Here is an 18,944-nt window from a genome sequence, read left to right as displayed (position 1 = left end):
CCAAAGCGAGAGCAAAAACAAAAGGAGTTTGGGAACCACAAACCTAGAAGAGATAAGATGTGGAGGAAGATTATAATCTCTAAATTTAGTGGAGCTAATGACCCACAAGCCTACCTAGCATGGGAAATAAAATTTAACCAAATCTTCAGCTCTTATGATTATGAGGATGATGATAAGGTTCTTATGGCCTCCTTGGAGTTTGAAGGCTATGCTATGAATTTGTGGAATCAAATCACCATGGACATAGTTAGAAGGAGAATGTTGTCAATCTCTACAAGGGAGTAATTAAAGGTACACATGAATGAAATATTTGTGCCTCCTTGTTATAAAAAGGAGATTTTTAACAAATTACAAAACACGTACACAAGAAAATAAGAATGTTAAAGAATATGTTTAAGAGATGGAGATAACCTTGATGAAAGCTAATGTAAAAGAAACACATATGACTACAACAGATAGATTTTTGAATGAATTAAATAGAAAGATTCAAAATATGGTGAAAATGCACTATTATAAGAATTTGGAAGATCTTATTCACCAAGCAATCAAAGGGAACAACAACTCAAAAGAAGGCTACTAATGAGAAGTATTGATATTTTAGAAAGATTTTGATACGATGCACTTGAAGATTTATGTACATATATATTGTTAGAGCACTTTTTGTAAAAACACTTGTATTAGGATGTACGATGTAAATTTACATTTTTTGAATGTACGGTGTAAATTTATCTTAATCATGTCTTCCTCCCATGGCTTCCACGACTCTTACTTTCGGTGTCCCTTTCCAAATTTCGAGCATATCCCCTACAAGCTCGTGATACATAACACAGAGGTCGCGCCATTCAGTAATTCCACGACCCGAACCAATTTAAAATATTATCGTGCACCAGTGAAGACAACATCAACAAGCAGTCGCGAAGATCCATCCACCAGCCAAAACCTCACCACCCACACTAATCGCAATGCCAAGTCCAAAAACAACCCGATTTCTAAGCTGACTGCATTGTTGTTGAGATTTTTAGGCAAATCCTCCTACAAAGGCGAATGACAACTTGTGTGAATTCATCACAAATCACAATCACCCACTTCACTGATCATGTTTCTTCCGCACGAATACTCAAATTGCTAACATCATCCCCAAACACAATTTCTCACCACACGATTGCAGCATATAACATTTTACTTTATTTTCTCAATTAAAAAAATTAACATCAATCATACATCAATGAAAAAGGAACAGAAAGAACAAAACCATCCATTCTATGTTTGAAAAAATAATTTCAGATTAATCGAAATATATTACTTTTTTAAATATATCGCAGATGATATAATTCAAAATGTATAATTTTTTAAAATGAATCTTAGATTGTAAAATTTAAAAATAATCTAATTATATAAATCGGAATATCAAAAAAGAAATTATTGAGATCCAAAAAGAAAGAGTCCATTAACGTACAAAGATCACACCAATGCGTATATATTATTGTTTATTTTGCCATTGTTTATTATATAAAAATAAAACAATTAAATATATGATTATTATATATTATATTGGCCTTATGGTGTAATAAAAAATCCGTATATAAAATTAGACTTTCTAAACATTTATAATTTAGTTATATTTAAAATAGGAACAATTATTTTCTTAATCTATGTAAATTTTTACCTTTTAGTTTCGTTTCAATATATATATATATATATATATATATATGAAACAAATAAAAAATTTCTATAACAAATCTTGATCAAACCAGGGGCCAATTGTGGAAGCAGGCAAGACTTTGCTATTACTGAATTTTGCCCCTTTGCACTGCCATTGGTGTCTATTATTCACAATAGTCTCGAGAGTTCATTGAATCAATTTCCACCTAAGTCAGAAGTGATGAGTGAGTAAAAACTTGAAAACGCTATTCCCTGATCGTCATTTCTTCCATGGCCGGTAAGGGATTTGACGGAGCGGCACCGACGTCGTTGGTTAGGTCATGGAGAACTGCATTTTTGACACTGAGGGATGAATCCCTAACAATTCCTCCTCGCAATTCCAACGTGCAATTGCTCGACAATCTCATTCTCTCACACTCAAACGCTTTGGTGTCCGCTGCGGTTGAACTTCCCTCTCACGAGGTATCTTCTTCGTTTTCTCCTTTACGTAAATGCTTGCGAGGTTTTAGAGCGTGTTCGGAAACTGATGACGGAAAGTAGTTATAGCTTTCTCGTTTTTCTATATTATGGAAGTGCTTTTTCGGCTTTGCAAACATGCCTTAAATTATGCACTCTCTTCTCACTTGTTATAAATGTACACCTGATTTGTTGTTTAATTTCTTTTCTCCAAGGTTTTGTCCGACATTTTGTTTATGATGGAATTGGTTGCTGCAACTTCTTCAGATGAAGAAGATTGTACTCGTATTTATGCACAGACATCACGACTGGTATGTGTTTTCTTAGGCCTTGTATAAACTTGTACATTGGTGACATTTTCTTATAAGTGATATTGTTGCCTGTGTTCTTATTGCAGATTCATGATATATGCCGATGTGTCTCGTTCGATTTAAATTTCTCCTCTTATAGTAGTGTCCTTAATTGTTTCGGGAAGATGCTGAATCTTTTTCTTAGAAACGTTGCTGCTATTGGCGATATAAGTGGAATTTGCAGTACTACTACAATAATTCCTGCCATTGAGTGCTTACAGGCTGTCAGGTTTTTTCATTATCTGAAAAACAATTGATGCATGATGTAATCTTTCCTAGGCACTTTACATACGTCCACTTTTGGAACTATTAGGCTGCAGTAATGCTTTTACTTGAAAAGCATAGTAGACACAACATTCTTTTGATTAATACAGACTCTTCTCTAATTTCTACCTTACCTATTTGAAAATCTTGACTTTATGTATTTTATTATTTTTCTCTGATACCTTGTTGCTTTTCTATTATATATGATAAATATAAGAGAAGTGACTTTTCTTTTTCTCGTCAGTAATGTTGAATTATGTATTCCGTTATTTAAAATGATAGTAGTAATTTTTGTTTTCTCCATTCTAGTAGATAAATTGTGGATTGTGGCTATTGTGCTTTATTTCTTTTATGTATCCTAATAGTATATTATTATTAATTAATTGCTAGTTATGGCCCTGGGTATGCTGACAACCTAAGCTCTTGAGTGCCCAGACTTTGCTTTTTAGTATAGGGTTCAAATCTCCTACTGCGACCACCTTGTGGGCAGGGTACCATCCTTGAAAGGGGATTAGCTCTACACCTTAAGGGTTTGGAGGCGCCTTGTGCTATTTTCTAGAACTTTTTGTAGGATTTTATTTTCTTGAAGATTTTCTCAAAGTGATAATATGACAATTCATCATATATTTCAAATCCTATGAATATGCTTCTGTAGTTTGCAATTTTCCAAGTTCCTGGTGTATGTATTTTAATGCGTTCTGTCATTTTATGTTTTTAAATATGAATGAGAAAATACTGTTTACTCAATAACATATGTTGACCTCTATTGCTTGAAAGAGCTAAATGGTGTTGCTCCAAAATTTGAGTTTATACTATTAAAATGTTTCTTTATTTTGCTGCTTTTACTGTTAGTACTCTCAACTTTTTTTCTTTAGTAAATGATACTTTTAATTGACTCTTCAAAATCTGCTCCCTCTCCAGATTTATTATTATATCTCATCGAAGATGGTTGCAATCTGAAGATATTATACTGGTTAAATTTTTACTTGATGTTATCGATTGCTCTCATGGTGTGCCATTTTGGATGCCTCATTCAATTTGTAAAGAAAAATCTACTGGTATTAATATGAGATTTTCCACAGAAAGAAGTTCCAGTGAATTACAGACAGTGGCTTTTGAGATGCTCAGTGAAGCAATCTCAAGAGCTGGGTCATCCTTCCCTGTTGACATTTGGAGATCAATTCTTGAGGTTTATGATAATTCTGCATTTCTTTTTGTAAAACTATTAGTTGTAGGATTTTTTTGAACTAGTCTCTTTTGAAACAGGTGTTCAGGAAAACAATGGACGTCTTGGCATTAAAGCCCCCTGTTGTGGAAGATAGTGCTATGTCCAGGTAATCTGTATGTTGGAGGAACTTATTAGAATTCAATGATGAAACTCATGCATGGTTCATCGTCATTATTTTTATACTTTGCTGCAAGTCACATGCATCTTTTCTGTAGGTTTTATGAATCTTTTCTGTGCTGTCTACATCTTATCCTCATTGATCCAAAATGTGCAGTTTCGGATCATGTAAGTTTAAGACTTTTTTATTTTAATACAAAGAGTAAAGAAATGTTATACCCCTAATCATTGTGACTTGTTTTACTTTTCCTCTAGGTGTCAGTTTTTGTTGCTGTTCTGCGAATGTTCTTAGTTTATGGCCTTTCAGGTAGAACACCAGGTACTTATTTGCTTGTTGGTCACAAGGAGAAGGAGCTTAGTACTATGAGTCCCAAGGCTAGCAGGGAACTACTAAAAAAATCAGATCATGGTACATATAGGCCTCCACACTTGCGCAAAAGGGACTGTTTGAATGTGAAGCACTGTAGTGTTAGGCATTCCCAATACATGTCAGATAGTGAGTCTTCTACTATTAATGTTACGTCTTCAGATTCAGAGTTTAGTGATGGAGATGTATCAGCTAATGATAGTGGCAGAGTGCAGAACTCAAGGGTTAGAGTAGCTGCCATAACTTGCTTACAGGTAAATTTGCAAAACTGTCTCATAACTTTAAATTGAGTCTTGCTTGAAATTTAATTGTGAAAAGTCTAGAATGAGAAACAAGTTGGTTAAGATGTATTTTTCGAAGAAATTAGAACCATTAACTTTACCTTTTCGTCATCAACTTCTCCATTATTTGATTGTTGTTGCTATGGTTTTGTTGGATAATTTTGAAAACCTTAGATCAGTTCAGTGTAGAGATATATATGTTTATGTACAATTAATTCTTAACACTCCATCTTAATTTGGATTTTAGATGGTAACTATGGTCAATTTGTTACAAATATAATCAACTATATCTCTAATTAACCACCTTTGTAAAAAAGTCTTCTATTTTTGTATTTCTTAACTGCTGTTATTTTAGTTCTTAAATTAGTTTTCCAATCTTGTATACACACACACACATATGATGTATTCAAAGAAGTAAAATCATTTTATATTTGAGATGGTACTGAAACTTGGTTCATATTAGTAAAAAGGTTTATGCCTAACTCAATTTTTTTTGTCATCCTAGTTGATAGTCAAGATGCTACTCTTTCTACTTAAGAGCATAACAACCTAGACAACACAATTTGAGTGTGACTTGACCTACATGTGTGTCTATATGTATATATATGTATATATATATATATATATATATATATATATATATATATACTTCCGAATATGAATTCTGGAAGTGTCTGTAAGTATTTGTCTCTCTGTGTTTTTCTGTGTTTTCCGAACATAGATATGTTAGTTCAAATGATGTATCTGATCATCAAAGGAACTAATGATCTTATCTAGTTCAAGTGTAGTTCAACTAGTAAAAGCCTAGCACAATAACATTATTAATATTGTAATCATCCCAAGATTGTAGTGTTCCACTTAGCGTGGTAGATTTGTATGTCTTTGTTTTTCATATTGAACTTACTGATGTATAATATAGGTCATTACTGTTTGAAGTACGAATTCTTGTGGCAATATTATTCACCTGCGCTAATATATGTCAACATTACTTGATGTAAAAAAGCGAAATGCTAGAAGCTCAGTTTATGTAAATGGTGTAGAATTCCATTGTGGTGTTAGAAACAGTGTTATTTAAACTCGGTTATGCAGTGCCATGGCGGAAACTGATGGCAGTTTTGCAACCTGCCTCCACAACTAGGTGGTGGTGAATCAGGTTTCTCGTGGTGGCCCATGGCAGCCGCTTTTTGTATAACGTTTGGTGGAAGTGGAACGGGTATGGTGGAAAAGGTGGGGCAGCGGCATGTAGAAGTAAGGAAGGGAGTAGCATGGAGAGGAAATCGGAGAAGAAACCCTAATTGGAGGCTGCTGTGTTAGTTTTGTCTTTTGTTGGGTTTAAAACCCTACTGATACAGTTAAAAAAATTGGGCCAGGCCTAATAAAAACATTCAACCTAATACGTTGAACACCCCTCTCCTTCTTTAGCCACACTGCCCTTTGCCTTGCTGTTTACTGTCACCACCGCCGCCAATGCAGCAGATTACTAGATTGTTTTTTTTTTCCAAATTATTTTGTCAAATACCACCTGCATTTTTAATTTTTTGTTTCTTCTCCATTTCTATATTTTCTGAAAATATACCTATTTTCTAGCAATAATAATGGCCAATGGCCAAGGCATTTCAAAAACATCTGTTAGGGCCTGGCGAGTTTACGAGAGAAGAAGATATAGGAGAGAGAGAGAAGGGGTCCGTACGGTAGAGGACAGTGGCCGAACGGTGGAAAGGGGGGAGCACGAGGGCCGAACGGTTGAAAGGGGGAGCACGAGGGCCGAACGGTTGAAAGGGGGGAGCACGATGACCGAACGGTGGAAAGGGGGGAGCACGATGGCCGGACGATAGGGGGAAGAGAAAAAGAGGGCTGAGCGAGTGGAGCGATGACGAGCGTCCTGAGCGAGTGGAAGCAACAACGAGCGTTCTAACTGACAACAGTAGGATAAGCGGGAAACTCAAAGGACGTACCTCAGGATATTATAGAAGTAAATATAGTCAATAAGGATAGAAATATTCTTACCAGATAATTATAATAAATAGGCATAATTACTATTATTCTTTACCTTTTTGGGAAGGAGTAATTAGTATTAATAAAGGAGGAACCTAGGGTTTAGGGGAGGTTTTGATTAAGGAGTTTGTAAGAGAGGTTAGGCTCTCAGGTAACTGACGGAGACCCTGCTCCCAGTTATTGGTTGTTTATTGTGATACCCATATTTCCAGTTAATAAAGAGTTTTATTCAGTCAAATACCATTGTTTATTGCCTTTGGGGGTTTGAAAGGGTGTGAGTGGCAAGTTCTCGTACTCAGGTACGTAACAACATCCCATACTTAAAGAGTTGAGAATGGCTAAAAAGGTTTATTTTCACTTAAACTTCTGATACAATATACTACTGCATTTATAGGAGACAGTAGTTCAGAATACCAAAAGGTCAGGAATCTCCTAAAAAACCTTATAGAAAATTCCCCTACATAAATATTAATAATAATAAAGAACATTACATTTCAACACACATAATATACCTATTTTGCATTATAATTGTATTTCTGTACTTGTTTTTAAATACATATTATATTTCTTTTGGCAGCAATGTTTTCGTCATAACCCGATATGATTTCCATTATAACTTTATAAAAGATTTTTGGGCTCTTCGATATTTTCGGTATCCGATATTGATAACACTGGTTAGAAACCAATTCAACAAGCCTTTTCGCACCAGTGAGGTTGGCTATGTTGATTACAAAATTCCATTTGGCATGGATAAAAACCAAGATTTTATGAATATTGTTTGTTTTATATAGTAGCTTTTAGAATAGAAATTTCTCAATATCTCCTTAGTAATTAGAAAAAATATCTTTGGAATCTTTCTATTCATTTTGGTATATTTTTATTTCCTTATTTTAAAGGTTTTGATTATTACAAATAGAGTGGATCAGAATGTAACTTGTGTGATAGTTATCAATAAAATAATTCTTTTGTTCTTACATAGTTCAAGTATTTTATTTGAGATGTCTCTGGTGACTTCCTCCAATGTCTTGTTAGAATCACTTCCATTATTTAATGTAAAAAATTAGAATCACTTTCGAGAGCACAATGTAATTGTTTCCTTTTACATTTTCAAAGGCCAGAGAACCAATTTCTTGTTCATTAATTTTCCAGACATTTTCAATAGGAAGAAAAACCTATTCCAAATTTTGAGTTTTGGCTACCCTTTCTTGCTCCAATAACTCAAAAGGAAAAGATAAATATATAATTTTTTGTCTTTATTGTTTAACTTGCTTGGATGACATCATCTATGACATATAAGGTTTGCTAACTTTGTGGTGATTGATTGTTCTTTTTCTTATTATTCTTTTATATGTTGGGATGGGAAGGATCTTTGTCAAGCTGATTCTAAATCTTTATCCATGCAATGGTCCTTGCTTTTGCCAACCAGTGATGCACTACAAGCAAGGTATGGCCTGACCATTTCTCCTTTTGTCAATGCAATCAAACTCTAATATTTTTCTCCATTTGATGTTGTTTTCTAACTTTTTTTTTTTTTAAATTTGTATTTTCATAGGATGCATGATGCAACTTTAATGACATGCTTGCTGTTTGATCCTTGTTTGAAGGTAAATGACAATGACCTTGATTCCTGTGTGTATAGATGTCCTGTTCTAAATTTCTATTTGAATTTTAATGGTAAAGTATTTTGACATAATATTTTAGTGCACACATGTCCTATATGATGTTATTCTGGCTTGTTAGTTGTAGTTATTTTAATTAGAACTTGGAATAAGAAGATAAAATTGGGTGCCCTGTTCATTACCAACTTATAAGGATTGAAAATCAGAGACAAGAGCGAAATGAAAACCCAACTATTTAGATTGTTTGAGGTGTTGAAGAAGAAAGATGAAGCAGTTCTATGCTTCTATGAGGTCAAATCTCTCACAACTTAACCAATTCTCCACTCCCAACAAATACACCCTTCGTTGCTTATTTTCTCTCAGTACATTCACTGCTCTTCAACATTTTCCCAGCTTGTCTACTATTTACACTTTTGTTCCCTTTAATTTCACTTAGGTGCCCCGGTTCTCATTTTCTTGCTTTACAACTGCACTCAGCTTCGCTCTTCTATAAACTTTGGTGATCTTGGGCCTTAATTTTGTAGCAATTTTGAAACAATGGTTGTTGTGTAGACCTTATAGTGTCTGTTAGAGATCTTTTATTAATTAAAGATATGACCAAGTTATAGTATATAAATGAGTACAAACCTCACTTTCTAAACGGATTTTGTAAGGTTGAATTAAACTTAAAATCCACTTTCAAGGAGCGTCTGTCTCTCCTTTGCTCATCACTAACTTTGTGATGTTTTATTTGCTCATCACTAACTTTGTGATGTTCTATTTGCTCATCAAACTTTGTGATGTTCTACTTGCTCATTGTAACTTCATCCTGTGTGTTTGGTCCTCTGATGGAGTAGAAATTTAGAAGCAATGTGAAAAGCTGCTCAATTATCACAATACTTCTTTATTTGTTGAATCTCACAAAATTCTAATTCTTTGAGGAACTGTTTTACCCACATAGACTCACAAGTGAGTGATGTCATTGCCCTATGTTAGATATATTATATCTTTTAGTTAGTTAGTTATTATTTCTCATTTGTATTTTGGGCTTAGCCCATATTTTCTCATTTGTATTTTGGGCTTAGCCCATATTTTTTCTATTATAAATAGAGAACCCTATGTGTGTATTTTACACAAGAGAGATTAATCCAAATATAGTTTTTCACTATATTCAACATGGTATCAGAGCAAGTTCTCTGATCCTCTTCTGGTGGTCTCTGCTGTCTGCCGGCGGCCGGATGCCATGGCCGCCGGCAGCCCCTAAAATCTCAGTGGGCAGTCCATATTTTCTTCTTAAATCTCTGCCACAGTCAGCACCAGTCCAGACCCAGTGTGCCACTGCTGTCGCCGCCACTTTCCTCTGCCGTCGCTGCTAACTCCGGCCACCGTCGCCGCCGCTGCCGTTGCCGCCGCCACCGCCGGCCACCGTCACAGTTTCGACGGGTGACCTGCGGATCTGGACCGTCTCTTCGAGCGACGACCAACCACGCCGGTTTCGAGAGCCACCTCTCAGTCACGCGCCGCCACGCAGCGCTTCTTTCCGGCCAGTCCGCCGCCACCTTGTCGCCGGCCACCGTCACAGTTCCGTCCGGCGACCACTGGATCTGGTTCGCCTCTTCACGCGACGACCAACCCCACCGGTGCCGGCGTCTGACTCTTTCCCACGCTCCGCCACGCGCCGCTTCTTCTCCGTCAGATCTCGGGTGCGTGTTTGTCACGCGCCGCCTTCCCAGCATCGGCATCAAACCGCGACACTGCCGGTTGTCTCGCCGGACCTCCCTCTCTCTGTTCACACCTTCCAGAGCAGCCATTGCTGCCATCTTCGTCTGTTTTCAAAGCATCTTCATCTCGCCGCACGTTCCGCATCGTCGGACCTTCCTTTCTGCGTTGTGTTCTTCGTCTCAGCTGCTGATGCCGCTTCTGCATTGTGTGCTTCGTCTCAGTTGCTGATGCCTGTTCCCGCGCCGTTTGCCGCTGTCCAGGCGCCGTTTGTCGCTGTCCAGGCGCAGTTTGCCACTGTAGGCCCCCATTACCTTGTCAGTTAGTGATGGCAGTCCCTGTAGTTTTGTCGCTTCCAGCCACTACAGGCCCCATCAGTCAGTGATGGCAATTTTGTCCCTACAGTTTTATAGCAGTCAACCGCCGCTGCAGTCGCTACCGCCTCAGACAACTGCGTCAGTTTTTCTTGGGCTAGAGTTTAGCCCGATCTTCTTGTGATACACGGCTAAGTATCACCACTTGGGAGTTGTCCAGCAAAGAATTTTGGACCTCCAACATGTCTTTGGATCTTTTATGCCTTTGTTTCAGCATTGTAGCTTAATATTTTGTTTTGCTTTAGTGGTTCAGCAACTGTGATCTTTCACATTTCCACCTTCACACTAAGGGGGAGTATGTTTCCAAGACACTGCAAGTCACATATATATGGGTGTAGTCCCTGCAGTTTTGTAGATTTCAGCTACTACTGTTGATCCCGTCACCCATCCATCATTGATGAGGATTTAGTGTAGTCCCTGCAGTTTTGTAGCTCTTAACTTTCAGCTACCACTGTTGATCCCGTCACTCATCCATCATTGATTGGGAACCAGTCCTTGTAGTTTGTCATTGTCCACCACTGCTCTCCTTCATCCACTTTTGAAGTTGAAGTTTCACAAGCTGCTGTTAGTCCATCTATGTTTGCCTCACATTCTTGAAGACAAATCATCTAGTTCAACACTGAGTTCATCTATTCCAAGCTTAGTTCATACAATTTGTATGCTCCAGCTTGAGGGGGAGTGTTAGATATATTATATCTTTTAGTTAGTTAGTTATTATTTCTCATTTGTATTTTGGGCTTAGCCCATATTTCTTCTATTATAAATAGAGAACCCTATGTGTGTATTTTACACAAGAGAGATTAATCCAAATATAGTTTTTCACTATATTCAACACCCTATATTCAACTTCAATAGTTGATCAGATAACCACATTTTGTTTCTTAATTCTCAAAGGAATAATATTTTCTCCAATGAAAACATAATATCCTATAGTAGATCATCTTTCCGCAGGAGAACTTTCTCCATCAACATAACGCTTTGGTATTACCTATATCTTAATAAAGTAGAGCTTGTCAATGAGTCTTTTTTATGTATCTTAGGATATGAATGACAACATTCCAATGATCAATACGAGGAGTCTGCACAAATTGTCTCATACCAACTGTGAAAGGGAAATTTAGTCTTGTAATAGTAAGATGAATAAATTTTTTAACCAATCTTCTATGTCTTTCTGAATGAGGGAAAACTTCACCATGCTTTGCATCTAGTTTTTGATTTGGATTCGTAGGACTATCTACTAGTTTATGGTCAATCTTACCTATCTCTTTTAGGATATCTGAAGCATATTTCCTTGTGAGAAATTACTACTTTCTTTGATTATGTTACTATAACACCCAACATATATGGCACTTTTAGGATTCTTCGTTTGAAGATGATTGCATTAGTGTTCTTATAGTGTAATAATTATATCATTGTTGAATATAGTGAAAAACTATATTTGAATTAATCTCCCTTGTGTAAAATACACACATAGGGTTCTCTATTTATAATAGAAGAAATATGGGCTAAGCCCAAAATACAAATGAGAAATAATAACAAACTAACTAAAAGATAAAAGATATAATATATCTAACACTCCCCCTCAAGCTGGAGCATACAAATTGTATGAACTAAGCTTGGAATAGATGAACTCAGTGTTGAACTAGATGATTTGTCTTCAAAAGTGTGAGGCAAACATAGATGGACTAACAGCAGCTTGTGAAACTTCAACTTCAAAAGTGGATGAAGGAGAGCAGTGGTGGACAATGACAAGCTGCAAGGACTACCAATCAATGATGGATGAGTGACGGGATCAACAGTGGTAGCTGAAAGCTAAGAGCTACAAAACTGCAGGGACTACACTAAATCCTCATCAATGATGGCTGGGTGACGGGACCAACAGTAGTAGCTGAAATCTACAAAACTGCAGGGACTACACCCATATATATGTGACTTGCAGTGTCTTGGAAACGTACTCCCCCTTAGTGTGAAAGGCATAAATGTGGAATATCACAGTTGCTGGACCACTAAAACAAAACAAAATATTAAGCTACAATGCTGAAACAAAGGCATCAAAGATCCAAAGATTCGTTGGAGGTCCAAAATTCTTTGCTGGACAACTCCCAAGTGGTGATACTTAGCCGTGTATGACAAGAAGATCGGGCTAAACTCTAGCCCAAGAAGAACTGACGCAGTTGCGTCTGTCTGAGGCGGTAGCGATTGCAACGGCGGTTGACTGCTATAAAACTGTAGGGACTAAATTGCCATCACTAACTGATGTGGCCTGTAGTGGCTAGAAGCGACAAAACTACAGGGACTGCCATCACTAACTGACGAGGTGATGGGGGCCTACAGTGGTTGGAAGCATACGGTGCCTGGACAGCGGCAAACGGCGCGGGACAGCGTCAAACGGTGCGGGACAGCGGCAAACAACGCGGGACAGCGGCAAATGGCGCGGGACAGCGGCAAGATGGCGCGGGACAGCGGCAAACGGTGTCGGACAACGGCAAGACGGCGCGGACAACGACAAACAATGGCTGGACAACGGCAAACAGTGCCTGTACAGTGGAAAACGGTGCCTGGACAATCAACGGCGGAGACGAAGACAGACGAAGATGGCAGCAATGGCTGCTCTAGAAGGTCTGAACAGAGAGAGGGAGGTCCGGCGAGAGCAATGGAGGTGTCGCGGTGAAACTCCGACACCGGGAAGGCGGCGCGTGCAGAACACGCGCTCGAGATCTGATGAGAAGAAGGTGGCGCGTGGAGGCGTGTTGAGCAGACTCTGTGCTTGTCTCCGACGGGGTTGGCCGTCGCTCGAGGAGACGCTTCAGATCTGCTGGTCACCGGTCGAAACTGTGACGGCGACCGGCGGCCGGCGATAGACTGGCCAGAAAGAAGCGCATCGTGGCGGCGCGTGACTGAGAACCGACTCTCGAAACCGGCGTGGTTGGCCGTCGCTCGAAGAGACGGTCCAGATCCGCAGGTCACCCGTCGAAACTGTGACGGTGGCCGGCGGTGGCGACAGCGGAAAGTGGCGGCGACAGCGGAAAGTGGCGGCGACAACGATAGTAGCGACGGCAGCGGAAAGCGGCGATGGTTGGCGACTGGCTGCACTGAGAAGAAGAGAAAATGGATTGCCGACTGATATTTTAGGGGCTGCCGGCGGCCATGGCGGACGGCCGCCGGCAGACAGCAGAGGCCACAAGAAGAGATCAAAGAACCTGCTCTGATACCATGTTGAATATAGTGAAAAACTATATTTGAATTAATCTCCCTTGTGTAAAATACACACATAGGGTTCTCTGTTTATAATAGAAGAAATATGGGCTAAGCCCAAAATACAAATGAGAAATAATAACAAACTAACTAAAAGATAAAAGATATAATATTTCTAACAATCATCAACATACATTATTAAGAACACCTTTTTTAGGGAGACTACAAAGAGAGCAACATAATTTACAAAGTCAGATTCCCTTAAAGCGACAAACCCATGGGGTTGCTCTATGTAGATTCTTTTCTCTAGATTGTCTTAAAGAAAAGCATTTCTAATATCCAATTGATAAATGGCTTAATTACCTACTTAGTCCCCATGTTAGGAGGTAATTTTCTGTTTAGTACCCAGTTTTAAAAATGTAGGCATTTGGTACCTATGTTTTGAAATTTGTATCAATTCAATCCTATCCAGTTAACGGCGTTATAATTGATGCGAGAAATTAAGGACGTTAATGATAGCCTGGGTGGAATAGCTATCAAATGTTTGAATGCATCTTCATTAACGTCCTTAATTTCTTGCATCAATTATAACGCCGTTAACTGGATAGGATTGAATTGATACAAATTTCAAAACATAGGTACCAAATGCCTACATTTTTAAAACCGGGTACTAAACAGAAAATTACCTCCTAACATGGGGACTAAGTAGGTAATTAAGCCTTGATAAATTGACTAATGATGAGTGACCGCCATGGCAAGAAAAAGACATACCATAGTTATTTATGTCACTAGAGAGATAGTATCACCATAATTGGGCTATTCATGAGTGTATCGTTCAACCATCTATTGAAGCTTTCAGGTGATCAATTTCACCATTGGGTCCAACTTTAATGCCATAGACCCAACGACAAACAACTGTCCCAAATGGAAGAAGAACTAACTTCCATGTACTCTTTGTTTCAAGAACTTGCATTTTAGAAATCAATGCTTGTCTCTCTCTAGGTTCATCAAGTGCTTTTGTCACATTTTTAGGAATAGTAATAGAAGGTACAAAAGGATCAAAAGAAAAATAAGGAGACAACCTGTGATAGTTGAGAGAATTGTATGTAGGATGTTGATTATGAGTTGAATTAGTACATTTCAGATAAAATGGGCTAACATGAGTCATCATTATTAGGTGTCGTGGTATTGAGTGATGATTTAGTAGAACCTAATGGAGAGGATTCACCTTGGAGCGTTGGACTAGTCATTTGGTTCCTATGTTGGGTGTTAGGAGGAGGTGGAACAAAAGACTCAATTATGACATAGGTAGAATATCTTGGAGAAAACACATCCTTTTATAGAAGGAGGGAAAAAGGGAGTTGGCTAAACAAAAGTGACACTAGCAAACATAAAGTATCTCTTGGTTTGAGGAGAGTAACCTGTGGGAGTCAATCTAAACTCAGACATATCATGTAAATGTTTTGGAGATACAGATGCAAAACAAAACCCAAATGAGCTAGTTCCCATGTAGTATAGGCCTTTGGATTCACACCCTCAGTCAATTAGTCAACCCTTACCATGTTCTTGTATAACAAAAAGTTGAAAATAAGATTGATTTATTATTCTCAATCATTAAAAAATACATTCTGATACTCTGTATTTGTAATAATCTAATTCTCCTAAAAAGGGAAATAGGTAAACTAGGAAAGTAAAATAAAATAAAAGATTATATATCTATTTCCTCTAATTAGGAATATTCTAAAGATATTATCTCAAATTACAACACTCCCCCTCAAGCTGGATCATACAAGATTGTATGAACCAAGCTTGGAATAGACAAACCCAATTAGAGATAATGTTAATAAACCAAATTGCACACACAAACAAATGTAGCCCAAGAGACTCCTCAGCATCATATGGAGAATAATGGACAACAATGGACAACCGTGAACTTGCACCATGAAACTTCAACTTGGATAGCAATGGACAAGAGAGATTTCCATTAACAATGGATGATGACTTGCAGCAGCAAACTGCAAGAATGGATGAAGGCTTGTAGTGGTGAATCACAACAAACTGCAGGGACTAGATTGCCATCAATAGTGGGGAACAACAACAAAGCTTCAAGAACTTGATTTCCATGAGTAACATGTGGGAGGCCTTCAAAGGCTAACAATAATGAACCTTTAGGGACTTAAGTTCCCTAACAACAACGTACCTTTAGGGACATAACTACCCTAACAACAACGAACCTTCAAGGACTTAACTGTCCTGAACAACAACAAACCTTTAGGGACTTAACTGCCCTGAACACAACAAACCTTCAGGGACTTAACTGTCCTGAATAGCAATAAACCTTCAGGGACTTTAACTGCCTTGAACAGCAACAAACCTGTAGGAACTGAACTTCCCTGCAGTGGCTAACAACAACAATCCTGTAGGGACTTAACCACCCTACAGTGGCTAAAACAACAAAAAACCTGTAGGGTCTACACTACCCTACAGCGACTGAACCTTTTCTTCCCCTCACGATTGAACACACGTCAATGACGTGAAGGTGAAAGAACGGGTGAGAACCGATCCGTACTTGGGGACAAATCTGAAACCCTTAATATCGAACGAGTCAAATCAACGGGTGGTCTCATAGAACAACTCTCAGGGAACTGTTACAACAAGGCATTGGCGGTGTAAGGAGCCTTTCACATGGCAGAAAGAACTGACGCAAGGGTGTCGTGAGTGGACGTTTGTGGTCCTCAAGATTCTGAACATAATGATGGTGGAGACAGGCTTGGCCACAGGTGCTGGTGCATTTGGTGGCACAAGTGGTGGAGATGATGATAAGAAGGACCGCCATTGTATATCAGTGAAACAAAGGGAAGAAGAAACCCATTGGGTGTGGCAGAAAACCCTTCACATTGGTGAAGGCAGAGAGCCCTTCTCAATGGAGAAGAAGATGATGGATGCGGGAGAAGTAGTACTAGGAGCTGGCACATCAACGACATCAACAACGGAGATGAAGCACTGTTGCTCGAGAAACAGAAACGAATTTAGTGAGAAAGGGAGAAACCTAGTGGTGGAGCAGGAAAGGTTCTGGTCATGAAACGTGAGGCGAAACCCCCTACGGCAAAGTTGGAGGATGACGAAAGTGGAAGAGGATGGTGTGAACTTGAGAAGAAGTCGAAGGGTCAAAAGAAGCTCAGGAGAGTGAGGCGTACAAAAAGCTAGTGGCGCGGTGATCTTCTGACCAGGGAAGGGCAACATGTGAACAGTACGTGCCCAAGATCTACCGGAGAGAGGAGGCGCGTGACGGTGCGTTAGGACGAGACAGAGACGGCGACCACCAAGGTTAGGTCGCACTCGAAGAAACGATCCAGATCTGCTATTTACCGGTCAAAATTGCGATGGTGACCGACAGCGGACGGTAGCCGGCGACATACGGAGGCCGGCAGTGGAGAGCGGCGGTGCACAGCGGAGTAAGCAGCGAAGGCAGTGGCCTTTCTTGGGTTCTCTGAAGAAGAGACTTTCGGTCTCATTGATTCAACTGGCAGTCAATAAGAATGCCAAAAGGAGCCAAAATTGATTGGGCATCAACAGATCTAAAGCACAGCTACTGGTCCAAAAGTGAATGGGTTTGAATCCCATTCTAATCATACTCAAACAAACACTGTATTTGGTAATACTGGAAAAAAGGCCAGAATTCTAAGGCAGAACTTGACTAGGGCAATTGGAGCCCATTAAAAACACATGTTAAAGAAGATACTTTTAGGGGCTGCCGACGGACAGCAAAGACAGCGGAAGATTTATTATTCTCAATCATTAAAAAATACATTCTGATACTCTCTATTTGTAATAATCTAATTCTCTTAAAAAGGGAAATAGGGAAAGTAGGAAAGTAAAATAAAATAAAAGATTATATATCTATTTCCTCTAATTAGGAAGATTCTAAAAATATTATCTCAAATTACAACACAAAAGAATAGACATCAATGGTTATTGAACAATTCAATGATTTGTTAGTTGACTTAAAGAAATGAGAAAAGTGAAGCTTGGCCAATTCTTTGAGAGTCAACTATAGATTCATTGGCTAGGATTTTGTGATGAGACTTTTTAGGAAAGGAGAACGACTAAAATAGAAAGGTATTACTAGAAATATATCAAAAGAACTTGTGTCAATTTTCCATGAACATTGGCTTCCTACAAATTGTGAAATGCAAGTTGGTAATAATGGGAGGTGTAGATGATTGTGCTTGGCTACCAAATTTGAACTTGAAATATGTTTGATATTACTTATTAGAAAACTTTGGTTCCACAACCTTAGATTTGAAGACACTAGTTTTTACGTCAGGGAAGTCATGGAGTGAGTTGGAAGTTTCTTGGATATGACCTTTCTTTTACAATATTTACACTGAGGATATCTTCTACTACCGCGTCTTCCTCTAATTCCACAACTTCCAATTACCTATGCCAAAATCGTAGCTACAGATTTAGTGGATTCTTGAAAGTTTCTACCCTTAAGAGCTAGAACATGAAGAAGCCATGTTGTTATACTTTTCTTCTTTGGAACTTGTTGTACAGTTAAGATTTGATCCCTAATATGATTAAAATTCTAGTTCATCAAACCAAGGATCATAACCGTAAAAAATTTGTCTGGCTTCTTGATTTGTTCTAGGGAATCAATTTCTGAAAACACCTTAGTTTTTCAACAAGTTGATCATTAGTGATAAAGGATGTTGTTTCATGGTGTGCCTATTTAACTGATGTTATCATGTGGACAAGGTCATAGACATTAATAAGGTTCCTCTTATGAGTTAACTTAAGTATTTAGAAACAAATTTATCTTAATAATTTTAATATCGATTTAAGAACCCAAAGATGCCTTCCATTGAAAACGAATTTAATCCCAAAGATTTATGTGTCAATGTTAATATCTTAGAGAAGATTATGATGAAGCACACGAAAAGGGGAACAAGTAACAAGGAACACAAAGAAGGAACAAGAAACAAGGAACACAAAGAAGTTATTGGTGGTACAAAGTTGAATACCGAAGAACGTGGGAATAAAATAAGGACTAGAAAAGAAAGATCAAGTGGAGAAGACTTAGGAGGATGGAAGAAGGAGACCGCCACTTGAAGATGAAGAGTTCTTCATGTTGATGATTAGCTCCATGGAGAATTGCTGCATGACTCCTAAGAGAAGAAGATAATATTCAAAACTCAAGATCACTCTTACCCAAGGGTCTCAAATGCTCACAAATTTCATATATCATCCGAAGTAAAAATACAGGAAGTAGTGTAGGCTATTTGTATCCTTATTTGTCCAAAAACTGTCCTACATGAGACCTAGACATGTCTCAAAT

At 38.3% G+C, this 18,944-nt stretch overlaps 1 protein-coding gene across 6 annotated transcripts in view; it reads left to right on the top strand.

Moving 5' to 3' along the window:
* Positions 1–1,749: 1,749 nt before the first annotated feature.
* Positions 1,750–18,944, top strand: part of LOC124833321 (ARM repeat superfamily protein) — a 57,946-nt gene continuing 40,751 nt past the window's right edge. For 2 of the 6 annotated variants that reach the window (XM_088110220.1, XM_088110224.1), the window contains exons 1-9: positions 1,750–2,124; positions 2,334–2,429; positions 2,516–2,697; positions 3,654–3,921; positions 3,999–4,066; positions 4,176–4,245; positions 4,333–4,698; positions 8,085–8,164; positions 8,273–8,324. In XM_088110220.1, the coding sequence (XP_087966346.1) occupies positions 1,933–2,124; positions 2,334–2,429; positions 2,516–2,697; positions 3,654–3,921; positions 3,999–4,066; positions 4,176–4,245; positions 4,333–4,698; positions 8,085–8,164; positions 8,273–8,324 (1,374 nt within the window). In that variant the 5' untranslated portion in view covers positions 1,750–1,932. Of the gene's footprint in view, positions 2,125–2,333; positions 2,430–2,515; positions 2,698–3,653; positions 3,922–3,998; positions 4,067–4,175; positions 4,246–4,332; positions 4,699–8,084; positions 8,165–8,272; positions 8,325–18,944 lie in introns of those variants that run through there. The other 4 variants (XM_088110222.1, XM_088110223.1, XM_088110225.1 and 1 more) reach the window with 4 other exon arrangements.

This window comes from Vigna umbellata, chromosome 3 (genome assembly GCF_029865625.1).
Source record: "Vigna umbellata cultivar VRB3 chromosome 3, Vumbellata_1.0, whole genome shotgun sequence".
NCBI classification, from domain to species: Eukaryota; Viridiplantae; Streptophyta; class Magnoliopsida; order Fabales; family Fabaceae; genus Vigna; species Vigna umbellata.
The sequence above is the reverse complement of the archived record's forward strand: the minus strand, read 5'-3'. Positions and strand labels throughout refer to the sequence as shown.